This window comes from Somniosus microcephalus, chromosome 11 (assembly GCF_052327205.1).
Source record: "Somniosus microcephalus isolate GS21.2 chromosome 11, FLI_Smic_1.0, whole genome shotgun sequence".
Taxonomy (NCBI): Eukaryota; Metazoa; Chordata; class Chondrichthyes; order Squaliformes; family Somniosidae; genus Somniosus; species Somniosus microcephalus.
This window is the reverse complement of record NC_140997.1, coordinates 42,596,420-42,624,127: the sequence shown is the minus strand read 5'-3', so window position 1 is coordinate 42,624,127 and position 27,708 is coordinate 42,596,420. Positions and strand designations below refer to the sequence as shown.

General features: G+C 43.3%; 2 protein-coding genes across 3 annotated transcripts in view; one reads left to right on the top strand and one right to left on the bottom strand.

The window, feature by feature from the left end:
* Window positions 1-1,969, bottom strand: part of nt5m (5',3'-nucleotidase, mitochondrial) — a 31,990-nt gene extending 30,021 nt beyond the window's left edge. Inside the window, exon 1 of the mRNA XM_086000560.1 lies at window positions 1,250-1,969. Coding sequence (XP_085856686.1) covers window positions 1,250-1,579 — 330 coding nt within the window. The 5' untranslated portion in view covers window positions 1,580-1,969. The remainder of the gene's footprint in view (window positions 1-1,249) is intronic.
* Window positions 1,970-3,274: 1,305 nt separating this feature from the next.
* cops3 (COP9 signalosome subunit 3) overlaps window positions 3,275-27,708 on the top strand; it is a 58,198-nt gene continuing 33,764 nt past the window's right edge. The window contains exons 1-4 of one of the 2 annotated variants that reach the window (XM_086000550.1): window positions 3,275-3,427; window positions 20,182-20,311; window positions 26,764-26,876; window positions 27,532-27,581. In XM_086000550.1, the coding sequence (XP_085856676.1) occupies window positions 3,373-3,427; window positions 20,182-20,311; window positions 26,764-26,876; window positions 27,532-27,581 (348 nt within the window). In that variant the 5' untranslated portion in view covers window positions 3,275-3,372. Of the gene's footprint in view, window positions 3,428-5,037; window positions 5,132-20,181; window positions 20,312-26,763; window positions 26,877-27,531; window positions 27,582-27,708 lie in introns of those variants that run through there. The other variant, XM_086000551.1, reaches the window with a different exon arrangement.

The window sequence follows — 27,708 nt, the reverse complement described above, 5'->3', positions numbered from 1 at the left end:
CTACCAGTTACATCCTCAAAAAATTCCAGTAGATTAGTCAAGCATGATTTACCTTTTGTAAATCCATGTTGACTTTGTCTGATCCTGTCACTGTTTTCCAAGTGCTCTGCTATTACATCTTTTATAATGGACTCTAGCATTTTCCCCACTACCGATGTCAGGCTTTTTAACTGAAAAAATAATAGAGTGGTACACTGTTGGCCTCTCAGCCGCAACCCCTCTACAGATTTCAACTCATTCTGAATGTTATGGCCTGCATTCTAACGCACACAAAGTCCCACATTCCTTCACCCAGTCTTTCCACAGCTCTGCTCTTTCCCCATGTCCCATGAACTGACTAAGATCCCCATCTTGCTTCCAAGTTCCTGCATGGCCTTGTCCCACCCTAGCTCAGCCGTATGTGCCTGCACTCACCCTCCGCTCCTCTGACACACGTCTACTTGTTGCTCCCTGTGCTCTACCGTTGGTGGCCGCTCCTTCAACCACTATTGTCTAGAACTCACTCCCTAAATTCCTCTCTCTTGCCACCTCACCCTCTGTTTCTCCCACACTGCTTTTAGCTGCCCCAAGTTTTGTTTCTTCCCTCCTACTCAGTGTCAGGTGTTTTTCCTTCACTCAATGCTCCCAGATGTCTTTCTGTACACAAGGAGCCCTGTAGAATTGCAAGTTGTGTACATTCACGATTTTAAAAACCCTAGGCAAAACAGATGGTGAAAACAAATGCGCATGAAATCGACTGACTACATTATAGCAACAGGTTGGTCCATTATTAATCTTGATGTTTTCGACCATTCTCAGCTACACCAAAATATGTACCGATTCTCCACAATGACAAAAACCAATAATCTGCTTAATGAAATAAAAACAGAAAAATGCTGGAAATACTCAGCAGGTCAGGCAGCATCTGTGGAGAAACAGAGTTCATGTCTCAGGTCGATGACCTTTCATTAGATCTGAAGCATTAACTCGGTTTCTCTCTCTCCACAGATGCTCTGTCCTGCTGAGTGTTTTCAGCATTTTTCTGTTTTTATTTCAGATTTCCAGCATCCGCAGTTTTTTGTTGTTGCTTTTGATCGGCTAAATAACATTACTAATTAGTTATCCATTTTCTTACAAGCTAGGAAATAATGTAAAAAAAATTGCAGGTGTAAAGTCTGGAAAACAACACCAATTTGTTAAATGACACTACTGCTACGATGCCGTGCACCTCGATAATTTCCTGTACCTGTACCAGTCACCTTTGACTTACACAAAGATCGGGCTGCAGCTTTCCATACTGTGCCGACACCCAGAAACCTCTGCGATCTTTCAACTCTATGAAGGGCTCCTCGGGATACGTGTCCTTGTACTTCTGGAGGAACCCACCTTCAAAATCAGCCAGCACTCCGTCCATGTCCACCAGAACATGCAGCCTTTTGCCCTCTAGCCTATCTCCAGCGCCCTGCGCCACTGCGCAAAAAGACTTGGCCAATGCGCCAAACAGTTTGCTCCCCGAGCTCCGGAGAGTTGCAGATCCAGCCAGGAAGATCATGGTCGGGAACAATGGGAAAAACAATCTGCCTAAAACAACCTTTTGCATTGGTATAAAGTCATAAGAGGGAAAGAGAAAAACAAATATTATTTCGCCATAAGCAATCAATGGAGGTAGCCACCGGAATATTCCTGCATATCCATGGTTGACGTGCACTTTGCACCGAAGTGGTCAATTTTAACGCATGGGTTGCTGGCGAGGTGACCGAATGACCACGACTTGCAAAAAGCGCAATACCTAGCGGGAGCTCACTTCAGTATCGTTCGTAGCCTGGTTTGCGGGCCCCTGCACAACTGACAAGCCTTTTCACATATCGAGCAACTAACTGGCCGCACGGTCCTCTGTTAATCTCCGGAAATTACGCCCCCCTCCCTCGTTCTCTATAATCTTAAAGCTGGGCTGCAAGGGACCCAGAGTTTGCAGAGCTTTTCACGACCAATCGAGGCAATGCCTGCCAACCCTCTCTGCAGGTTGGAGGAATCATATTTTTGTTTTGCCTAATAAGGAAATAAAGTTTCTAAGAGCAGATGTTACAAACAAAATCAACAAAGCGAGCAGCATTTTGAATTTAACTTTCCAGTTACTCGTTGTAGGGAAAAATAAACAAACGAAAACCTCTCGGAAGTATTCATAGATAGTAAAGGGTCAAATAAATGACAGACAACTCGTAAACACAAATACTCCCTTTTCAAAACGGCAAAATACTCTCATTTGCATCATTCAAATAAAAACAGTCTGTTTGAATCTGTTTTACATTATTTCCTTCCAATTCTCCTGATGCCATTGACCTATACCGGGGGACAGCTTCATCGCCACTGGTTGCCTTCCAGGACATTGCCCCAGTGGCCATTTTTCATACTTGCCCCAGTGGCCATTCTTCATACTTGCCCCGTGGCCATTCTTCATACTTGCCCCAGTGGCCATTCTTCATACTTGCCCCAGTGGCCATTCTTCATACTTGCCCCAGTGGCCATTCTTCATACTTGCCCCAGTGGCCATTCTTCATACTTGCCCCAGTGGCCATTCTTCATACTTGCCCCCTTTGTTGCCTTGGGTATTGACCGTGGAGTGCTCACAACTGATCCTGCCCTCACCCATGACAAGGAAATGGATACCCATGACTGAATATTGAGCAGACAAAATTAGTTTTCAAAATATATGGGAAAATCATGCATACAGAAGGTGGTAATATTTAAAATTAGTTCTACTCATATGCCATATAGTTTTAAAAATGTTCATTTAGAAAGGGGCGGATTTCTTATGCCAAACATTCCTAAACTGTTATGTTCTAACTCCAATTCTGCATGGCACCGAAGAATTATGTTGGCACAACTCCTAATTCCAAAAAAAAATCCTTTTATTTTAGTATTTGCAGAGAGATTTTAAACGATGCATACAAGTACCTGTAAAATACATTTCATGAGATGAACACAAGTGTCCTGTGCATTATGGTGATTTTTTTGGTGCGTTTTAACAGTGCTTTAAGATGCTTTGCACAGCACTGGAGAATTATGTTGGCATAACTTCTGAATTCCACCCCACCCAAACCCTTTTATTTTAAAGTATTTGCCGAGAGATTTTAAACGATGCATACAAGTACATGTAAAGTTCATGAGGTGAACACAAGTGTGTCCTGTGCATTGTGGTGATTTTGTGTGTGTGTGTGTTTTTAACGGTGCTTTGCAGCTTTAAGAGGCTTTGCTGGCCTGCCCTCCCCTCCCTGCGCCTGCCCCGCGAGTTGGAGCGAAAGCTCGCGAGAGTGGGCAGGCTGGCGGGCGGGCGAGTCGCTTCAATGCTGTGTCACGGCGTTTGAATGAGGAGCAAGGGAGGCGGTTTGAGAAATGGCGTCCGCCTTGGAGCAGTTTGTCAACAGCGTGAGGCAGCTCTCCTCCCAAGGTAGGAGGTGGCGGTGCCGCCGGGAAGGGCCCTGGTTTTTTTTCTTTTAAAGCCGAGTTTTTTTTTTAAATTTTCGTTTCTGGGGAGGGGTCTGCTGGGTTCGTTTCCCTCTCGGCCGTTACCCTTCAAAAAAAAAGGGGGCTGAAGCTTTGACCCACTGGCGGCGGCGACGGGCCCGCCAACCCGCAGGTCACATTTACTTCCATCTGTTCGCTAGCCGGGCGAGGAGGGGGTGGTTGAGGAGGGGGTGGTTGGGGAGGGGGGGACATCCCCTGATCGTCGTTTCACTTTCACACGGCCCTGCTTAAGGTGAAGGATATGCCGTGGCCTGTTTACCTCGGCGCAAATGAACACCATGATACCGGAAGAACACGCCTCTGACCTCAGCCGATTGGCTGCTCTTCGAAGATTGACGGTTGTTTCCCAGGGCGGGGCTTGGCCTCCCGATGTTTGATTGGCTCCCGCAGCCGTCACTTATTTGGCGCTCCGGCACTTCCGCTTTGAGTTGAGCTCAACTTCCTAACATTGGGCCTAGCCAGGGTATAAGGTACTAGTTAGAGAGGTTATATAGAAGGGCAGTGAATTCTTGGGCTACTAACCTCAAGGTATTTTGGGATGGCTAGTGCAATCCAAAAATTATGCCATGCTACATTGTGCAAAGTAATTTACTTCCTTGTATATTCGACTTTTGAATGTTGTAGGGCAGTTCTGCTGTAAAAAGTAGGCTTACTTGTCTAATGTTACAAGGATATCAATAAAGTACAATAATGGGAAATTTTGTGGAATGTTCACTTGAATTGTGGAAAAAGAACCTAGTAGTACAATCATACATCTCAACTGCCCTGTTTTAATCCGGGTGACCTGATATTAAGCAGCAGTAGAATCAGTAGGTTCTACACAAAACTTAATTCCCAGCCCAACCTTGATCTGAATTCTTGTGCATTGAAAGTTGGGAGGTATAAGTACAGCTATTGGAACTCCCCCTCTCCCCCCCCCTCCCTCCCTCAGAAACTGGAAATTAATTTGGAGATAGAAAGCACCAAGGTCCTGCACCAAGTCCAGCTCGCCCATCAACCCTGCGCTGACCTACATTGGCTCCCAGTCCACCAATGCCTTGATTTCAAAATTCTTATCCTTGCATTCAAATCCTTCCTTGGCCTTGCTCTTCCTTATCTCTGAAATCTCCTCCACCCTCCCAAGAATTCTGTGCTCCTCCAATTTTGGTTTCTTATTCATCTCCCATTCTCTTCGGCCCGCCATTAGCTGCTGTGCCTTCGGCCGTATAGGCCCTAAGCTCTGCAATTCCCTCCCTAAACCCCTCCGTCTCCCCATTGCTCTCTCCTTTAAGACTCCTCTTAAAACCTACCTCTTTACCAAGCTTTTAATCACACATCTTAACATCTCATTTGGCTTTTTGTCAACTTTTGTCTGATCACGCTCCTGTGAAGTGCCTTGGGACATTTTCTTACGTTAAAGGTGGTATATAAATGCAAATTGTTGTTGTTGTGAAGTATGGGGTTAGAAGTCTTTTAAAAAAAATTGATCTTGTGATGTGGGCAATGGGCAAAGCTGCATTTATTAACCATCACTAGTTACTTTGACAAGGTGATGGTGGACCTTCTCCTTGAACAGCTGAAGTCCTTGTGATGATGGTGATTGGGGAATTCCAGGTTTCTGACCCAGCAAGGATGAAGGAATGGTGATGTATGTCTATGTCTGGCTGGTCTGTAACTTGGTGCTGCTGATGTTTCCACAACATTGCTGCTCTTTTTCTTCTTAGTGGTAGAGGTTGCAAGGGAGCAAGCTGTTAAAATAACCTCAGTGAGTTGCTGCAGTGCATCTTCAAGATCGTACATACAACAGCCATAGTGGGCCAGTGATGGAGATCTGCAGTGTTGCTCACACTTGCAAATTCTGTTGGTTTGCAGACATTGCGGGGTTCAGACAGGAAATTTTAATACAGCTTTCTACGTGTTTAAATTTCCTGTGTGAATTGTACTTGAACTAGCAAGAAAGTATTTAGAAAAAAATATATCAAATTGTGGGATTTCCTAGTGAAATGCAAGTATTATCCTGGCAGTAATGATGGAAGGAATTTGAGGTGATAAGTATTGTGCAAAAGACCATTTCGTAAGAGAGTAATTGCCTAAAGGAAAATTTTACAACTTCCTAAATAAGCTTAGTGACATGCTGCAACCAATCCACTCCCAGAATTTTGAACTATGGCAAATGTCAGATTGACACAGTTCTGATGAAGGGTCCCAGACCTAAACGTTAACTCTGTTTCTCTCTCCACGGATGCTGCCTGGCCTGCTGAGTATTTCCAGCATTTTCTGTTGTTATGTCAGATTGACACAGTTGGGAGTAATCTTGCCTCTGAGTCGGAAGGTTGTAGGTACAAGCCCAGTCCAGTACTTGTGCATGTAATCTAGGCTGATACTTCTTCACTGTGCTAAGGGCGTGCTGCATTGTTGGAGGTGCTCTCTTTTGGATGTACCTCGTCTGCCTGTTCAGGTGGATGTAAAAGATTCTACAGCAATATTTGAACAGCAGGGGAGTTCTCCTGGTGTCCTGGTCAACATTACTTCCTCAACCAACACCAGTTTAATGGTCATTCACACAATTTGCTTTGTGTGATCTTATGTGTAAATTGGCCTACATAACAGCAATAACTACACTTTAAAAAGTGATTCATTAAATGTCAGGTGTTTGGAATGCCTTGAGGACATGAGGTGCTGTGTAAATGCAACTTCTCCCTTCCTAGGAATTAAATGTTTTACCATCTCCTTTCATATAACTACTTATTCTGTTAATGTTTTAGTTCCACAGTATACAAAATATGACGCTTTAGTTGCCCTCCAATGCCTCTTCTCCGTTATCCAGCTTGATGGGGCTGCCCTTGCTTGGTTCCAATCTTGCACATCTCATTATAGCCAGAACATCTCTCATAATGGCTTCTTTTCTACCCCTCACTGTCATTTTGATAGTCCCACAAGGATCCATCCTTGCACCTTCCACCCCCGGCCATCTTCATCATCTAATACCTGGTGGTTGGCGACATCATCCACAGGCGTGGGGTCAGCTTTCAACGGGTATACTGATAACACCCAGCTGTACCTTTTCACCACCTCGCTCAACTCCTTCACTGTCTCTGTGCTGTCTGACTGCTTGTCTGACAAAGAGCAATTTCCTGCAGTAGAACAGTGGGAAGACTGAGCCATTGTCTTTGGATCCTGCCACAAACTCCATATGTTTGACACCAGTTCGATCACCCTCCCTGGCCACCCTTGTCCTGAACCAGGCTGTTGAGAACCATAGCATACTATTTGACTCTGAGCTGAGCTTCCGAACCCATATCCTCTCCATAACAAAGACTCTACTTCCACCTCTAACATTGCACATCTCCACCCCAACTACCTCAGCCCATCTGCTGCCAAAACCCTCATGTCGTTGTCACCTCTAGACCCGACCAATCCAATACTCTACTGGGCAGACTCCCATCTTCTACCTTCTGTAAACTTCGGTTCATAGAAAACTCTGCTTCCCATACCCTATCCTCACCTATCACCCCTGCCCTCACTGACCTCCATTGACTCCCAGTCCTTCAATACCTCAAATTTAAAATTCTCATTCTCCTGTTTAAATCCTTCATGGCCTGCCCCCCCCCCCCCCAAATAAAAACACATTCCACATTCTTTCCTGATTCTGGCCTCTCGTCTATCCTCCTTTTCCTCCAACATTGGCAGCCATGTCTTCAGCTGCCTAGGCCCTCCCTAAACTCCTTTGCATCTCCACATCCCTCACCTCTTTTAAAACTCGCCTTGAAATCTACCTCTGCCTAAGCTTATAGTGCCCCCTCCTAATATCCTCCCCTTTGGCACAGCATCCATTTTTTCCCATGCATTTCTGTGAAGTGCGTTGGGGATGCTTTTTCTATGTTAAATCTGCTGAAGAAATGCAGGTAGTTGTTTTTTGTACCTTAACCATACATGGTTTTTACGACTTGTCTATCAGCACCGAGTGGTCTGCACAGAGCGGGATTAAAACTGAGTGTACTTAAACAGAGTGTTTTTTATTTGGGGAATTTGGAAAGGGTGGAAATTTGGAGAAGAGGGAGAAGAAGTTGCTGCTTTTTGCCTACACCACTACTTGTAGTGCTTTGTGTTACAGGTAGATATTTAATTTCAGTAACCATAACTTAATCTAGTAAGTAGTCAAAAAACTACACTGTAAACTAAGTTACCTAATTACAAATTTAATTAAATAAAACAAGGTCATATAGGGATGGCAGTGCAGATGGTGTGCCCCAACTGCAGCATGTGGGAGTTTGTGGAGCGCATTGTGATCCTGGACAACCATGTTCGCAGTAAGTGCCTGCATCTTGAGAAACTTCAGCTCAGAGTTTTTGGGTTGGAGTCTGAGGTGCAGACATTGCGGGGCATCAGGGATGGGGAGAGTTACCTGGACACTTTGATCCAGGAGGCAGTCACACCCCTTCGGTTAGGTAGTGGTACAGGTCTGGTTAGTGGTCAGGGACAGGAGGGTGTGACTGCAACTCAGGCAGGTAAGGGGACCCCAGGTGCCGTGCTGGAGGAGCTTCAGCCTTTGCCCTTGTCCAACAGGTATGAGGTTCTTGTTGCCTGTGTGGATGAGGGAAAAGCCTGCAGGATGGATGAGCAAGCTGACCATGGCATCATGATGCAGGAGGCCATTCAAGTGGGGGGAGTGAAAGGGAATGCAGTTGTGGTAGGGCACAGTACAGTCGGGGATAGATACTGTTCTCTGCAGCCGCGACCGAGAGTTCTGAAGGTTGTGTTGCCTGCCCGGTGCCAGCGTTAAAGAGATCTCCTCACAGTTGGAGGGGGAGGACCCAGTTGTTGTGGTCCACGTAGGAACCAATGACATAGGTAGAACTACAAATGAGGTTCTGTTGAGGGAGTTTGAGAAGCTAGGATCCAAATTAAAAAGCAGAACCTAAAAGGTAATAATCTCTGGATTGTTACCTGAGTCACACGCAAATGGCATAGGAACAAACAGATTAGAGGTTTAAATGTGTGGCTCAAATAGTGGTGTGGGAGGAAGGGGTTTCAGTTCATGGGGCACTGGCACCAGTACTGGGGAAAGAGGGAGCTGTTCCGTTGGGATGGGTTCCACTTAAACCAGGCTGGGACCAGTGTCCTGGTGAACCAAATAACTAGGGCAGTAGACAGGGCTTTAAACTAATGAAGGGGCGGGTGGGAGGATTTAGGAAAGAGTAAATTTAAAAGCAGCGAGAGAAATGTCAAGGCTCTAGAGCAGTGTAGAGTTTTGGATAAAAATAAGCAGAGTGGGTCAGGAAGGGACAGAGGTAATAAGGTATAACAAAGGTAATAAGACATCAGTGACTAAGGTGACATCAGGGAAAAACAGAAATAAGTCAAAGCTAAAGGCACTCTATCTGAATGCACGAAGCATTCGCAACAGGCAGGGGGTTGGGAACCTGAGCAGGGAGACAGAGGAAAGGGAAACAAGGATAAAAGCAAAAGATAGGAAGGAGAAAAACAAAAGTGGCAGTCAGAGAAATCAACGGTTTAAATCAAACGTGGCCACAGTAAATAATACTTCTAATAGGTCTAAGAGCGTTAAAAAAACAAGCCTGAAGGCTTTGTGTCTTAATGCGAGGAGTATTTCTAATAAGGTGGATGAATTGGCTGCGCAAATAGAGGTAAACGAATATGATTTGGTTGGGATTACGGAAACGTGGCTCAAGGATGGCCAAGACTGGGACCTCAACATCCAGGGGTATTCGATATTCAGGAAAGATAGGCAAGAAGGAAAGGGAGGTGGGGTAGCATTACTGGTTAAAGAAGGGATTAACACAATTGTAATGAAGGATATTAGCTCTGATGATGTGGAATCTGTATGGGTAGAATTGAGGAATACTAAGGGGAAAAAAACGTTAGTGGGAGTGGTATATAGACCTCCAAACAGTAAGGCGGAGGTTGGGGATGGCATTAAAAGGGAAATTAAAGAAGCGTGCAATAAGGGCACAGCAGTCGTCATGGGTGACTTTAATCTACATATAGATTGGGCCAACCAAATTAGTAACAATACTGTGGAGGAGGAATTCCTGGAGTGTTTACGGGATGGTTCCCTGGACCAATATGTCGAGGAACCAACCAGAGATCAGGCCATCTTAGACTGGGTATTATGTAACGAGAAAGGATTAATTAGCAATCTTGTTGTACGAGGCCCTTGGGTCGGAGCGATCATAACATGATCGAATTCTTCATTAAGATGGAGAATGAAGTAGTTGACTCAGAGACTAGGGTCCTCAATTTAAATAAAGGAAACTACGATGGTCTGAGGAGTGAGTTGGGTAGGATTGATTAGGGAATGGCACTCAAAGGGTTGACGGTGGATAGGCAATGGATGGGCTACAGAATTTGTTCATCCCAGTTTGGCATAAAAATAAAACAAAAAAGGTGACTCAACCGTGGCTAACAAGGGAAATTGGGGATAGCATAAGATCCAAGGAGAGGACATATAAATTGGCCAGAAAAAGCAATAATCCTGAGGATTGGGAGCAGTTTAGGATCCAACAAAGGAGGACAAAGGGATTAATTAAGAAAGGGAAAATAGAATATGAGAGTACGCTTGCAGGGAACATAAAAACTGACTGTAAAAGCTTTTATAGATATGTGAAGAGAAAAAGATTGGTGAAGTCAAGCGTAGGTCCCTTGCAGTCAGAATCAGGGGAATTTATAATGGGGAACAAAGAAATGGCAGACCAACTTATATAAATACATATTTTGGTTCTGTCTTCACAAAGGAGAACACAAATAACCTCCCAGAGATGCCGGGGAACATAGGGTCTGATGAAAGGGTGGAACTGAAAGAAATCAGTATTTGTAGGGAAATGGTGTTAGGAAAATTGATAGGACTGAAGGCCGATAAATCCCCAGGGCCTGATAATGTACATCCCAGGGTACCTAAGGAAGTGGCCCTAGAAATAGTAGATGCATTGCTGGTCATCTTCCAGAACTCGATAGACTCTGGAACAGTACCCATGGATTGGAGGGTAGCTAATGTTACCCCACTATTCAAAAAAGGTGGTAGAGAAAAAGCGGGGAATTATAGACCGGTAAGCCTGACATCGGTAGTGGGGAAAATGCTAGAGTCCATTATAAAAGATGTAATAGCAGAGCACTTGGAAAGCAGTGACAGGATCAGACAAAGTCAACATGGATTTACAAAAGGTAAATCATGCTTGACTAACCTACTGGAATTTTTTGAGGATGTAACTGGTAAAATAGATAAGGGAGAACCAGTGGATGTGGTGTATTTAGACTTTCAGAAGGCTTTCGATAAGGTCCCACATAAGAGATTAGCGTGCAAAATTAAGGCACATGGGATTGGGGGCAAGGTATTGACTTGGATAGAGAACTGGTTGGCGGACAGAAAGCAAAGAGTTGGAATAAACGGGTCGTTTTCCGAGTGGCAGGCAGTGACTAGTGGGGTACCGCAAGGATCGGTCCTAGGACCCCAGCTGTTCACAATATATATTAATGATCTGGACGAGGGAATTGGATGTAATATCTCCAAATTTGCAGACGACACAAAGCTGGGTGGGAGGGTATGCTGTGAGGAGGATGTCGTGAAAACCAATACGATTTGGACAGGTTGGGTGATTGGGCAGAAACATGGCAAATGCAGTATAATGTGGATAAATGTGAGGTTATCCACTTTGGTGGCAAAAACAGGAATGCAGATTATTATTTGAATGGCAATAGATTGGGAGAAGGGGAAGTGCAAAGAGACCTGGGTGTTCTTGTGCACCAGTCGCTGAAGGTAAGCATGCAGGTGCAGCAGGCGGTTAAGAAGGCAAATGGTATGTTGGCCTTCGTAGCAAGAGGGTTTGAGTACAGGAACAAGGATGTCTTGCTACAGTTGTACAGGGCCTTGGTGAGACCGCACCTTGAGTATTGTATGCAGTTTTGGTCGCCTTACCTGAGGAAGGACGTTCTTGCCATGGAAGGAGCGCAGCGAAGATTCACCAGGCTGATGCCTGGGATGGCAGGAATGACGTATGAGGAGAGATTGTGTCGATTAGGCTTATACTCACTGGAGTTTAGAAGATTGAGAGGGGATCTCATCGAAACCTATAAAATTCTGTCAGGCCTGGACAGACTAGATGCAGGAAGGATGTTTCTGATGGCCGGGGAGTCCAGAACCAGGGGTCATAGTTTAAGGATAAGGGGTAAGCCATTTAGGACTGAAATGAGGAGGAATTTCTTCACCCAGAGAGTCGTGAACCTGTGGAATTCTCTGCCACAGAGGGCAGTGGAGGCCAGTTCATTAAAATATTGATGAAAGAGTTGGATATATTTCTTAAGGCTAAAGGGATCTAGGGATATGGGAAGAAGGCAGGGACAGGGTACTGAATTTGGATGATCAGCCATGATCTCATTGAATGGCGGAGCAGGCTCGAAGGGCCGAATGGCCTACTCCTGCTCCTATCTTCTATGTTTCTATGCAACAAAATAGATGAATTAATAGGTTTGATCTAATAACCATTACAGAGACGTGCTTGCAATGTGGCCAAGGTTGGGAATTAAATATTCCAGGATACTTAACTTTTAGAAGAGATAGGTAAAATGGAAAAGGATGAGGGGTAGCCCTGATGATAAAGGATGGGACACAGACAGTAGAGGGAAAGGATCTTCGCTCCGAAAGGCAAGAAATAGAATCAGTTTGGGTGGAGTTAAGAAACAGCAAGGGGCAGAAAACATTGGTGGGAGTTGTTTATTGGCCCTCAAACAGTAGTTGTAATGTAGGGCAGAGTATAAATCAGGAAATTAGATTTGCATGTAACAAGGGTAATACAGTAATCATGGACTTTACATATAGACTGGGCAAACCAAATTTGCAGTACTGTAATAGTGTGGAGGACAAATTCATGGAATGTGTGCAAGGTAGTTTTCTAGATCAGTATGTTGAGGCACCAATGAGGGAACAGGCTATTTTAGATCTAGTATTGTGCAACGAGAAAGGGTTAATTAATAACCTTGTAGTAAAGGGACCTTTAGGGAAGAGTGACCATAATATGATATAATTTTATATTTGAGTTTGAAAGTGATTTAGTTAAATCTGAAACTAGGGTCTTAAATCTAAGCAAAGCAAACTATGTAGGTATGAGGGGCGAGTTGGCTAAGGTAGATTGGGAAACTACATTAAAAGGTATGACTGTAGAGAAGCAATGGCGAGCATTTAAAGAATTAATACATAATTTACAACAAATATACATTCCTTTTCAGGCGCAAAAGCCCCACAGGCAAAGTGGTCCAACCGTGGCTAACAAGAGAAGTTAAAGATAGTATTAGATCAAAGGAAGAGGCTTGTAATGTTGCCAAAAAGAGTAGTAAGACTGAGGATTGGGAGGATTTCAGCAAAGGAGGACCAAGAAATTGATAGAGGGAAAATAGAATATGAGAGTAAACTAGCGAGAGACATAAAAACAGACTGTAAAAGCTTCTAATAGGTATGTAAAAAGGAAAAGATTAGCAAAAGTAAATGTGGGTCCCTTACAGGCTGAGACAGGAGAAACTATAATGGGGAATGAGGAAATCGCAGAGAAATTAAACAAATACTTTGTGTCTGTCTTCACGGAAGAAGACACAAAAAACTTCCTGGAAATAGTGGACAACCAAGGCTCTAGTGAGAACGAGGAACTGAAAGAAATTAGTATTAGTAAAAAAATAGTACTGGAGAAATTAATGGGACTAAAAGCCGATAAATCCCCATGACCTGATGGCCTACATCCTCTAGAGTTTAGAAGAATGAGAGGTGATCTTATTGAAACATACAAAATTCTTGCAGGGCTTGACGGTAGATGCAGGGAGGATGTTTCCCCTGGCTGGGGAGTCTAGAACCAGGGGTCACAGTCTCAGAATAAGGGGTCGGCCATTTAGTACTGAGATGAGGAGAAATTTCTTCACTCGGAGGGTGGTGAATCTTTGGAATTCTCTACCCCAGAGGGCTGTGGAGGCTCAGTCGTTGAGTATATTCAAGACAGAGATCGATAGATTTTTGGATATTAAGGGAATCGAGGGATATGAGGATAGTGCAGGAAAGTGGAGTTGAGGTAGAAGATCAGCTATGATCTTATTGAATGGCGGAGCAGGCTCGAGGGGCCGAATGGCCGCCTCCTGCTCCTATTTCTTATGTTGAAATTTCACAATTTCCGAAAAGGCTGAAATGTTACAATTTTGGATTTTTAAATCCGTGCGATATCCCTTTTTTACACTAGTGTGCAGCATGCTGTCCTTGTCTAAGCTTTTCAGTATGGACCCTATAATTTGTACAGTTATGTAACTTACAGAAAAAAATTACTACAGTTATTGCATAATGTACTATTTCTGAAATGGTGGGTTGGGGTCATAACTTTAACTTAGTCAACTCTGAATTCTTCTTTTTACATTGACATAGCTTCTAATCTGTAACGATCGTTTTACTCTCTTTGGTCCATGTGTAATAAATAATGGACATTGGAAATAAGAAGTAGCAATCTAACAAGTGCTTTTTAATCATGCACAAAAAGTTCATTAATTATATCATAACCTGCCTGCCTTTTATTTTAACTTGGCATTTGCTGGTGGGGTTTGTTGGAGCACCAATCTGTGGCCTTATGGGATTCAGATGTGATCGCCCAGTCTACTGATCTCGGCCTCCTTACTGTGTGGGGGGAGAAGCGTCTCCTTGGGCAAAAATCCAGAAAGGTTTTTATAGGAACAGAAGTAGGCCATTTAGCCTCTTGAGCCTGTTCCGCCATTTGCTGAGATCATGGCTGATCTGCGACCTAACTCCATATACTGTACCAACCTTTGCACAATATTCGTTAACACTTTTTGACCAGTCTTGTTTGTCTTCTGTCAATGAATTCTGAGTACCATTGATCGAGGACTGAGAGCTGATTTATGAAGTTTTCTGTAGGGTGGTACATTGATGCTCTAATGTGGTGTGTCAAAGAGTGGTATTATGTACCTGCAATTGATCAGCATTGACTGTCTGGTTAAAAGTTGGAGTTAGACAGCAGAATCTCTCTCCATGGAACGAGTGAGTGAAAGGAAGAAACATGGTTAAATCACCCTGTATCTGTTTGGACTCTAGCTCTCAATTTCAGAGCAGTATTGATGCACTATGTATATAAATGAGGAAGGTGTACAGGAAACTTTCGATTTTCCGGCACCTAAATAACTGGAAATCTCGGTTAACCGGCAAAATTCAGGAGTAGGTTCAGGTAAGTTTTACTTCATATTGTACTTGCCTGCCTCGATCTGTTGCTGTGCAAGGGTGTGGCTGCAGCTGTTGCTAAGCTACAGAGACGCTTGGAACTTGCTGCCATTGTTCTGAACCTGTTGCTAAGCAACAGGGTTTGTTGCTTTATATGGAGCTCTCAGCTCTCCCTATCTTTTACTATAGCTTTCGGTTATCTGGAATTTTTGATGAACCGGCACCACGTCGGTCCTGGATTAAAAAAAAAAGTTTCCTGTATTTGCTGCCAGTGGGAGGGAACATCACTTCAGTGTTGTTTTTTTTTCTGCCTCTGGGAGCAAAGTGACCTCAGTATCAAATGGAATGGCAGATGGTGTCTGGCTGTCATTTCACTCTGGAGAAAGCTCTTTCCATTTGTTGCCAGTTGTGCTTTGCCCTGGGCAATGTAGGGATAACACTACTGAAGGGTCACAGACCTGAAACGTTGTTTCTCTCTCCATGGATGCTACCTGGCCTGCTGAGTGTTTCCAGCATTTTCTGTTATTTCTGGAGGTTACTGTCTGGATTCTCTGACATCAGGAAAGGTCTTTGGTCAGAAGCATAAACTCATGAATGCGATCTTTTGAATAACTGCCTATGTATAGATGCTGAGGTTGACGTTATCTGCCTGCAGTACGAGCTAGGCAAATGTGGAACACAGTGAGTTGCGTTGTTTTTCAGAGGCCTTTCCACTGACCGTAGTTCCGCATTATAAATAGCGTATTGCAAAGGGCCAGCAGCAGGTGTGGTGTAAGACCAGAAAAAGGGAAAATCGCAATATTGGCCCAGAAATTCGGGTCGGAGGCTTCCTGCGGGTGTAAGCCCCCGACCTGCACTTACGTAGCACGCGACCGTTGAGCTGTGGGCCCCCGTGGGATTCCGATCCTGGGCCTGCTCCAACTGCCGGCGCGCAGTGCTTGTGTATCCCAGGGGCGCAGTTAGTTCGAAGCGTCCCCTGGGATCACGTGGGCCATGGAGAGCCAATCGGAGCAGGAATCTGTATTCATAGATTTGACAAGAAGACCTGTCAAATCCATGAATAGAGTTCAGCCCCAAAACATAACTAAAACTTCAAATACATTTTTTTAAAAATCACATTTTTAAAATAACTATAAATTACATAATTTTTAAACAATAATTTAAATTTTTGAAAAAATTAATTTCATTTTTTAGCAGGGCTAAAAATAAACTTCCCTTTCTTTAAAGTATTTAAAAATAATAAACCTATGGAAAAAATGTTTTAATTTTACTTAATTCACCACTTACCTTGTTAAAAGCAGGCCTTGCGACTGCTTATTAAAAGCATAACTCCTGGAGACTTACCCTCCCGGAGAAATCTGGAAAAAAAATGGAAGTTCCAGGCGTACGCGCTGCCTCTCCAGCGCACGCATTTGACCTGTGAACCCCTTCCTTTAAGGGAACGGAAGTTCCGGTTTCCCACGCGTACTCATCCATGGGGACCTGAATTTCTGGCCCAATAAGTTTTGGGGAGTATGGAACCAAGTTGCATGAGCCCTCAGATTGTTGTAGCCTTGAAACACAATACAACCCAGCTTTAAGAAAATAAATGCTACATTAGATTTTATGTTTGAATGTAACTTACATGCAGTAACTATCAACATTTGCAGATAACACAAAAATAGGGAGCATGGTTAATGAGCCCAGGTGCCATTATTGGTATAATTGTTCTCGGTGTATATATAAATAGTCTTTGGTATAAAGGGCACAATATCAAAGTTTGCAGATGACACAAAATAGGGTATGTGGTTAACTGTGAAGAAGATTAGGTGACTTCAGTGGAAGAGACAAATTAGGAGACTGGGCAGAGGTGTCCGATGGAATTTAATGCAAGGAAATGTGAGATGATTCATTGGGATGATACACCCTTAATTTCTGATTTGAAGTAAGCAACATTGTCCCTGTGTGAAATAGTCAGAATGTGGGCCAGATTCTGAGCCATTCCCTAGTGGTTCATTAGAGTGCCTGGAAGCAGATTGACTACCTGCAATCTTGGCTGGTGCATGCCTCAGTGTAAAAGTGAGGGGGAAATATTTTTTCTTTTTTAAAAAGAAAATAATTAAAATGTAGCTTCCACTACTCTTCATTCCAAGGTGCTAATTCTTGCTGGGATTTGGTTACATGGAGGCTGGCAGCCCTCCATCATCCTGCCCAAGTGGCCATTCTGTGTGTGTGTGAACGTCAGCAGTGAGTATTTGACTGTACAAGACATCACAGTGGAATCTGACACTGTTCTCATCTGATGGCGACACACAGGCATTTTGCAGTAGGAGCAGAACCTTGGATTTTATTTTCCCCCTTCCTTCCTAATCCAGCGAGACATTGGCCAGCTGCTGCCCTGGCTGAAATGAGCTAACTTAATACGAATGGGAAATCCAACCTGCGATCTCCTGGTTTGTGTGGTTTCGTGTCAGCCATGGCTCAATTGGTAGCACTCACGCCTTGGAGTCAGAAGGTCTCACTCCAGAGACTTGAGCACATAATCGAGGCTAGCACTCCACTGCAGTACTGAGGGGGGCTCCACTGCTGGGGTTGCCGTCTTTCTGAGATGTCTGCCCTCTCAGGTGGACGTAAAAATTCCCATTGCGCTACTTGAAGATGAGCAGGGGGGTTCTTTCTGGTGTCCTGGCCAATAGTTATCCCTCAACCAACATCACCTGAAGCAGATAATCAGGCCATTTTTCATTGCTATTTGTTGGACCTTGCTGTGCGCAAATTGGCTGCCACGTTTTCTACATTACGACAATGACTGCACTTCAAAAGTACTTAATTACCTATAAAGCACTTTGGGATGTCCTGAGGTTGTGAAAGGCGCTATAGTTCCTTAGTGCTATGCTGGCTGGTACCCTTTCCCTTATGGCCATATTGGAGCGGAAGATAACTTTTTAATATATATTTTAAATTCAGAAAAAAGAATGCTTGCAGATTGTTTCACTGTACCGTTTTGTCATGGTATTTAAGGATGCACATTAAATGCAGGAACAACATTAATAACAGTAATAAGTGGCAAAAGAGGGAAGAAGTTTCTTCAATATTTCTAGGCCTTCTTTCTGGATCAATATATTAGTCCAACAAGATAAGAGGCGGTGCTGGATCTAGTTCTCGGAAATGAAGTGGGGCAAGTAGATAATGTAAGGGAAGGGGAATAACTAGGATTCAAGTGACAATAACCTAATTAGATTTGATCTAAAATTTCAGGAGACGAGTAAACAAAGATAAAGGTACCTCACTCAGGGTGGGGGGAGGAAACCGTTTCAATCAGATTAAAAGAAAAGCGACTAGCTCAGATAAATTAGACTCAAAAACTGGTCGGGAAAACCAGCGGATAAAACACAGCACCATCAATTGGAAATGTTCACACAGGAAATGAATGCGGTACAGATTGGACTTTAAAACTTGGAAGTATAGTGAACAGTGAGGAGGATAGTGATAGACTTCAGGAAGACATAGACGGGCTGGTGAAATGGACGGACAAGTGGCAGATGAAATTTAATGCAGAAAAGTGCCAAGTGATGCATTTTGGTAGGAAGAAAGAGGAGAGGCAATATAAACTAAAAAGAGACCTGGGGGTATGTGTGCACAAATCGTTGAAGGTGGCAGGGCAGATTGAGAAATTGGTTAAAACAGCACACGGGATCCTGGGCTTCATAAATAGAGGCCTAGAGTACACAAGCAAGGGCGTTATGATGAGCCTGTATAAAACACTGGTTCGGCCTCAACTGGGGTCTTGTGTCCAATTCTGGGCACCGCACTTTAGGAAGGATGTGAAGGCTTTTAGAGAGGGTGAAGAAAGATTTATGTGAATGATTCCAGGGATGTGGGATTCCGTTACGTGGATAGACTAGAGAAGTTGGGGTTGTTCTCCTTAGAGCAGAGATGGTTGGGAGGAGATTTGATAGAGGTGTTCAAAATCACGAGGGGTCCAGACAGAGTAGAGAAAGAGAAACTGTTCCCGTTGGCGGACGGGCCGAGAACCAGAGGAGACAGATTTAAGGTGATTGGCAAAGTAACCAAAAGCGACATGAGGAAAAACCTTTTTACTCAGCGAGTGGTTAGGATCTGGAATGCACTGCCTGAAAGGGTGATGGAGGCAGACTCAATCATGGCTTTCAAAAGGGAATTGAATAAGTACCTGAAGGAAAAAAAATTGCAGAGCTACGGGGAAAGGGCCGGGGGAGTGGGACTAGCTGAAGTGCTCTTGCAGAGAGCCGGCACGGGCTCGATGGGCCAAATGGCCTCCTGTGCTGTAGCCATTCTATGATTCTATCCCACAAGAGGAAAAGCACAAGCTTGGCCGAGCAGAGAAATTAAAATTGGTAACTTAGAGACACATGACTTCTCTAGGTCTAATAATAGAAAAGATGATCAAAATTAGATAGGCCAAGAGAGGGTATGAAGAAAGATTGGCTGGTAGCATAAAGAAAAATAGTAATGGATTTTGTAGACACAAAAAAAATATTTACAGAAATAGTAGGGTTGATTTAGGGATAAAAAGGGATGTCTTATGAAAGAAAGGTAGATATTTTGCCTTGTTTCACACGAGTGTGATAGTGAAAGTGTGCAAAAGGGGGAGATGCAACAGTCATATTGGATAACTGTTGATGGGGAAGTAGCACTGAAAACAAATGATGGATCTAAAGTGGAAAACGCACCGTTCCTGGTGTCATTACCCCAGAATTTTGACGGACATCAGAGAGAAAATAGCAGCAGTTCTTGCCACAATCTTTCAAACATCCTTGGAAATGGAAGTTGGGCTGTTGGACTGGAGGCATGCCAATGTAACAGCTCTGTTCAAAAATAGAGCCGGGTAACTATGGGCCCGTCAGCCTACGGTCGAAGTGGGTAAGCTACTAGAAGCTATAATATTGGATAAAATTAATACTCATCTGGAAAGATGTGAATTAATTAATTAACTGGCCAACATGGATTTATGAAAGTCATGGAGGCATTGAAGGAACAATAGAGTGTATAGATAAAAGAAATGAAATGGATATTGTATACATGGATTTTCAAAAGGCAAAATGGATACGGTCATAGGGCTTCTTGATAAAATTAAGGCACGTTGTGTTGAAGGTATTGTGATAGCATGGTTAGGAAGTTAATTAAAGGGAAAAAGACAGTGGTGGTTAATAGACGTTTATTGAACAGGAAGGATGTGCTTCGTTGATACCATTTCTCACTATAAAAAATGATCTTGGGTATAGTGGCTTTAATACTAAAATTTGCAGATAAAATAAAATGGGGAGCGGTTAACTGAAGAGGGTTGTAAGTGACTTCAGGTGGGATAGACAATTTAGTAGATTGGGCAGATAAATATCAGTTTTTCTCCGACTACTTTAGAAGTTTGAAGGCTTTGAAAAGTGTGATAAGAATATGGGTTAGATGTAAGACTTTTGATGATCTAGATTTAACGTGTGGCTTACTGTGTTTTTGTTTTTTGTTAGGTCAAATGACTCAGCTGTGTGACCTCATTAACAAAAGTGGCGAGCTGCTGGCTAAAAACCTCTCTCACTTGGACACAGTACTAGGTGCGTTGGATGTGCAGGAGCATTCTCTGGGAGTCTTGGCAGTATTGTAAGTTCCAAATGATTGTCATGTTCGTGTAAATTGTACATAATTGGGGATTCATTTTGTATATAATAATATTTGGAACCTTGTTCCTGTTTGCATAAAAATACTGCATTTGCGGCATAAGTGCTAAATTGAACAGTGAAGTGCCTTGGGACATTCCACTACATGAAAGGTGCTACGTGAGTCTAGTCATGGTGGTTGCTCATTCAAGAAAGGTACCACCTTCAAAATGGCTTCTTAACTGTATGATGGGGAATTGGCATATTCTTTTGGCTCTGTTTGAAGCATATCAGAAAGAAGACAATGAAGCCAACACTGGTTATATTTCCAACACACAAGTCTGTTAGTAATCATTACTCAAGTGCTAGAAACAAAGTGCATCGTCGAGCTATTAAAACACAAGTTAATCTGACCAGGATAGCCCTATTGTAGACAGCTCTTGTCAATCACTGCAGGTGACCGTTGACATACATTTATATAGTAGTTATGAAGTTCATTGTTTGTAGGAACAGGAGTAGGCCATTTAGTCCCTCCAGCCTGTTCAGCCATTCAATGAGCTCATGGCTGATCTGCAACCTAACCCTATATCCTGCCATTGGCCCATATCCCTTAATACCTTTGGTTAACAAAAATCTATCAATCTCAGATTTAAAATTAACAATTGATCTAGCATCAATTGCTGTTTGCGGAAGAGAGTTCCAAACTTCTACCACCCTTTGTGTGTAGAAGTGTTTCCTAATTTCACCCCTGAAAGGTCTGGCTCTAATTTTTAGACTATGCCCCTTAGTTCTAGCCTCCCCAACCAGCGGAAATAGTTTCTCTCTATCTACCCTATCTGTTCCCCTTTAATATCTTGAAAACTTCGATCAGGTCACTCCTTAACCTTCTAAATTCTCGGGAATACAACCCTAATTTGTCTAATTTCTCCTCGTAATTTAACCCTTGGAGTCCGGGTATCATTCTGGTAAACCTACGCTGCACTCCCTCCAAGGCCAATATATCCTTCCTAAGGTGTGGTGCCCAGAACTGCTCACAGCACTCCAGTTGTGGTCTAACCTCTACTCCCTTGTATTCTAGTCCTCTTGATATAAAGTCTAGCATTCCATTAGCCTTTTTGATTATTTTCTGTACCTGTTCATGACATTTTAATGATCTATGTACCTGGTCCCCCAAGTCTCTTTGGCCTTCCACTGTTTTTAGCTTTTCACCATTTAGAAAGTATTCTGCTCTAACCTTTTTTAAGTCCAAAGTGGATGACTTCACATTTGCCTACTTTGAAATCCATTTGCCACAGTTTTTCCCATTCACTTAATCTATCAATTACCCTTTGTAATTTTATGCTTTCATCGATACTGCCTACAATGCCGCCTATCTTTGTGTCATCTGCAAATTTGGATATGCCATCATCCAAGTCTTTAATAAATACAGTGAATCGTTACAGCCCCAACACCGATCCCTGCGGGACACCACTAGTCACATCCTGCCAATTAGAGTACTTGCCCATTATCCCTACTCTCTGTCTCCTGCCACTCAGCCAATTTCCTAACCAGGCCAATAATTTGCCCTCAGTTCTGTGGGCTTCCACCTTGGATAACAGTCTCTTATGTGAGACTTTATCAAATGCCTTCTGGAAGTCCATATAAATACCATCCATTGACATTCCCCTGTCCACTGCTTTAGTCACCTCCTCAAAAAATTCAATCAGCTTTGTCAGACATGACCTACCTTTCACAAATCCATGCTGGCTCTCTCTGATCAGCTGAAAACTTTCAAGATGTTCAGTCACCCTATCCTTAATTATAGACTCTAGTAATTTCCCAACAACAGATGTTAGGCTAACTTCCTGGTTTCCCCCTCTCGCCATTCTTAAAAAGCGGAGTGACATGCGTAGCTTTCCAATCCTAAAGGTTCCTGAATTGAGAGAACTTTGGAAGATTATAGTTAGGGCATCTGCAATGTGCTCACCTACTTCCTTTAAAACCCTGGGATGGATACCTTCTGGTCCTGGGGATTTGTCACTCTTTAGTGCCATTATTTTCTTCATTACTGCTACAGGTATACTATCCCTTATCCGAAAGCCTTGGGACCAGCTGAGTTTCGGTTTTCGGAATTTTTCGGATTTCAGAAGGTATTATAAGACTGGGAAATTTGTATTTAATATAAATTTTAAAAGTTCAGGCTACCTCTTGCAACTGTTTCGTGTCTCATTCCCCTTCCTGCTTCTCTGGAAAGCCGGATATCGGCTGACTCCTACTAAGCTGGCCCGCAAATCAGGTCGGGGGTCGGGTGGGGGGGGGGGGGGTGGAGAAAAGAATATTGGATGGGCCGCGGTTCAGGTCGGGGGGGCGGGGTCGGGGGGGGAGAAAAGAATATCGGACGGGCTGCGGTTCGGGTCGGGGGGGGTCGGGTCGGGTGGGGGGGGGGGGAGAAAAGAATATCGGACGGATCGGGGGTCGGGTCGGGTGGGGGGGAGGAGAAAAGAATATCGGACGGGCCGCGGTTCGGGTCGGGGGGAGAAAAGAATATCGGATGGGCCGCTTCAGCTATCGGACGGGCTGCTGTATTGTTGGGTTCACTCTCCCGGTACCTCCTTCACACTGCCCGGCTCGGCCTGCAATCTCCTACCCAGGAGGGAACTCTGTGACCCTCTGCCCTGCTCAGCGTAAGTCGTGCGCCACTCTGGTCATGTCGTGCGCACGACTTACGCTGAACGAAAAACTTTCGGTTTTTAGAGGTTTTCGGTTTTCGGAAGTTCGGATAAAGGATAGTCTGTCTACCTGTATTTTGCTTACGTTAATTTTATTGAGTCCCTGTCCCTGATTCAATATTAATTGCCTTGGGATTTCTGGCATGCTATCCTCTTCCTCTACTGTAAATACTGATGCAAAGTAATTATTCAACATGTCTGCCATTTCCTTATCATCATTGACATTGACCCAGATATTCCGATCCCTATGGGTGAGTATGCGCTGTGTACCCACCCGTAGGGACATCGGAAATGCTGGTTTCAGGCATGCACAGCGCATGGCCTTGACAGATCCTCCGGCTGCCCGAGAGAAGGGCCTCTGCGGGCAGATAGTTCCATTTTTTGGAGACCCTCCGCCCGCAGAAAACCCTTACAATTCTTACGCCTGATAAAAGCAGTTGAAAAAAGTAAGAAGAAAATTTCACTGATTTATCATTTAAAAATACTTTTTAAAAAAAAAAAAAGGTAAAATACAAACAGAAAATGCTGGAAATACTCAGCAGGTCAGGCAGCATCTGTGGAGTGAGAAACAGATTTAACGTTTCAGGTCGATGACCCTTCACCAGTTCTGATGAATGGTCATTGACCTGAAACGTTAACTCTGTTTCTCTCTCCACGAATGCTGCCTGACCAACTGAGTATTTCCAGCATTTTCTGTTTTTATTTCAGATTTCCAGCATCCGCAGTATTTTGTTTTTGTATTTTAAAAAAAAAGTTAGTTTATTTTTAGCCCTGTAAAAAAACTTTAATTATTTTTTTCAAAAAATTTAATTTTTGTTTAAAATACTTAATTTATTGTAATTTCAAGTCATTTTAAAAATGTGACTTTAAAAAAAAAAAAATGTATTTAAAGTTTTACTATGTTTTTGGGGTGATCTCCATTCATATATTTGACAGGTCTTCCTGTCAAGTGTTTGAAGGGAGATTCCCTTCTTTGATTGACTCCCCATGGCCCACGTGATCCCAGGGACGCTGCGAACTGCCTTTGCCTCTGGAATACGTGGACCCTGCGCACCTGGAGTTTGGAGAGGCCCAGGAGCGGAACTGTGCGTCCCGGGAGCCCTCGGGTAAGGGCGCAGATTTTTCCAGATCGCAGGCCTCCGCTCGCGGGAGGCCTGTGATCGGAAAATACAGGCCAATATCACTATCAGTTTTCAAGGGGCTTCTTTGACCACCCTCTTTTTCCTAATATAATTGTAAAAGTTCTTTGTGTTGATTTTGATACCACTTCATGCTCCCTTTTTGTAGCTTTTGCTATCTGTTTTGTGACCCTTTGCTGTTCTTTGTATCTTTCCCATTCACCAGGATCGGCTATTTTTTGCATTTTTGTATGCTTTTTCTTTTAATTTTATGCTGTCTCTTACCTCTTTAGTCGTCCATGGCCATTTTCTTGGCAAATAGAGCTCTTGCCCCTCGGTTATAAACTAGTTCTGTATCACAAATTCTTTTTTGAACATCTCCCATTGATCTTCTGTCTTTTTACCCATGAACAGATTTGCCCAATTTACAGTGGACAGTCTCTGTCTGATCCCTTTGAAGTTGGCCTTGCCTAAATCTGGAACCTTAGTAGCTGTTTCGCGTTTCTCCCTTTCAAACACTATGTTGTACTCGATTATGTTATTGCTATTAGGTAAATGTTCACGCACCATTAGGCTGTTGACTAAATCTGGCTCATTACTAAAGCTAATATGGCATGCCTCCTTGTTGGTTCTAGGACATATTGTTGCAGAAAACTAACCCGGACACGCTCAAGAAATTCACTACCTTTCTGTCAGTTGCTAGTCTGCTTATCCCAATCTATATGAAAGTTAAAACCACTCTGCCTTTGCTGCACGCTTGTCTTATCTCTGCATTCATACAACCTAGCATTTCACAGCTGCTACTGGAGCGCCTATACACAACTCCCACTACAGTCTTAAATCCTTTCCTATTTCTTAATTCTACCCATAAAGTCTTCACTGCTTGCTTACCTCACATTATATCCTCTCGTCATTGAAGTGATTTCATCCTTAATCACTAAGGCTACTCCTCCCCCTCTACCATTTTTCCTATCTTCCCTGTGGACCTTATAACCTGGTATATTTAGATCCCAGTCCTGACCGTCTTGCAGCTACATCTCAGTAATGGCTCCCATGTCATACCCTCCAAGTTGAATTTGCGCCTGGAGTTCATTCAATTTATTCCTTCTACTCTGCGTTTGTATAAAGAAGGCTTATTTGAGCCACACACCCTAGCCTGTCCTTCAGCTCTAATGTTTTACTCCCATGTTTCTTATTTCTCTCTCGTGGTTTAATCATTTTACACCTTTTTAGTTTTCCCTTTACCTGTAGTGCCTAAAGCACAATTTATGACTGTTACTCTACTCTCTTCCCTTTTTCGTTTGTTTTTGAACTATTAATTGTACTACAATTTCCACCTGAGCCCTCCCACCTCAGTTTGCTAGTTTAAAGTTCTTGTGACCGCCCTATTTATCCTTTCCACTAGGACCCTGGTCCCAGACCGGTTCAGATGGAGCCCATCCTAACGGTACAGTTCCTTCCTGTCCCAATACTGGTGCCAGTGCCCCATGAATTGGAACCCCTCTTTCCCACACCATTCCTTCAGCTACATGTTCAGCTCCCTAATCTGCTTATCCCTGCACCAATTTGCACATGGCTCAGGTAACAATCCAGACATTATAACCCTTGAGGTCCTGTTCTTTAATTTAGCTCCTAGTTCTCCCCAAACAGAACCTCTTGCCAAATACAAAAGCAAAATACTGCGGATGCTGGAAATCTGAAATAAAAACAGAAAATGCTGGAAATATTCAGCAAGTCGGGCAGCATCTGTGGAGAGAGAAACAGAGTTAACGTTTCAGGTCGATGACCCTTCGTCAGAACTCTTGCCTACTCTTCCCTATGTTGTTGGTCCCAACATGGACCACAATGACTGGATCCTCCCCCTCCCTCTCCAATATCCTTTCGAGATGTCCCTCACCCTACCACCAGGTAGGCAACACACCATGCAAGACTTTCGATTTTGCTTACAAAGGATACTATCAGCCCCCTTAATTATAGAATCTCCCACAACTACCACATTACGCTTCCCCTCCTTCTCCTCCCCCCTTAGGACAGCCTCGTGCTCCAGAGTGCCAATTTTATAGGCCTCAATAAAATTTTGGGTCATATAGGTAGAAGGCAGAGACTTGCAGTTGGGGTCCATAATGCTCTAATTTTGCAGCCACGGAATTTAATGAGAATGCAGGAACACACTGCTGGAAGAGATCAAGGAGGTAGGGAGAAGCAAGGCAAGGAGGGATTTAAAGGTAAGGATGAGAATATTGAAATCTGTTCTCTTGGACATGGGAAGCTAGTGAAGCACTGTCTTTATACAGCGCTTTAAAAATATTTATTATATTGAGATGATCCGAAACTCTGTAGAGACTTGCTGCAGAATCTACATTCTCTTGCCGGAGAGTTTGGATGGGGCTGCTGTAGAAATTGTCCTTTAAGTGCTTCAGAATTTTAAGGGCTCCAAGTAAAAATAAGTGGATTCGATGAGGATCTAAACATTTACATCATTCGTGGTTTTGAAAGTTGGTACAATTGGAAATGATTTTAAACTATTGCATTTTAACAATTCTAGGTCCAAGTAAAATTGGATTGTTTTGATATACCACCAAAATAATAGTATTACATTTACTATTTTTCTAACTTTCTTTGTTGTGCAGGTATGTGAAATTTTCTATGCCCAGTATCCCTGATTTCGAGACCTTATTCTCCCAAGTTCAACTTTTTATTAGCACTTGCAATGGTGAACACATCAGATATGCAACAGACACCTGTAAGTACCTCTTCAGTAATGTGCTTTCCATATTTACAGTGAACTATTCTCTCAATTTATTGAAGTACAGGAAACTCTCGTTTAAATGGCACCTAAATACCCGGACTTCTCTATTAACCGGCAAAATTCTCACTCCGAAAACAACACCTCAATAACCGGCAATGTTGACGAGTCCTCGTCCGAGTCTCCCGCGGTGGCCGAGTTAGTCAGTGGGGGTAGCTCTCCAAACTGCCACTACTCTGCTTCTTGGCGCTGTCGGAAGTCCGAACACCTCAATAACAGGAGTCAGACTCTCCTGCGCTGCCAGTAGTGTCTTGCGATCTGCCATTTTACAGGGGTACTGCGTGTCTCCCACGCTGCTGGCAGTCATTGCATTGCATTACCCTCAACTGGCAGTACTGTACTTAATCAAGCATCTTTCACCATCCATTTAACACAACATTCTGTAGGTGAGTACCCAATTACTGTATACTGCACATTTCTTGATTTTTTTTATTTTTCTTTGTTAAAAATAGCCTCGGTAGATAACCCTCTCCGTCATCCGGAATTTTTGATCAACCGGCAACACGCCGGTCCCGTAGGTGCCGGATACCAAAGAGTTTCCTGTACAATTTTAGCACTGTTCATGCTTATATTTTCTTTTGTCTTTTTCTAGTTGCGGGTCTTTGCCATCAGTTGACAAATGCTTTAGTCGAAAGAAAACAGGTAAAGGTTTCTGTAATATTTCATGTTTAGTTTTTAAATGCGCTTCTAACCGGCTGTCATCCTAGTGTGCAAATGGTGCATGATGTGGATGCAGAGAAATGGGAATCGGGGATGAAAGTTAAAAATG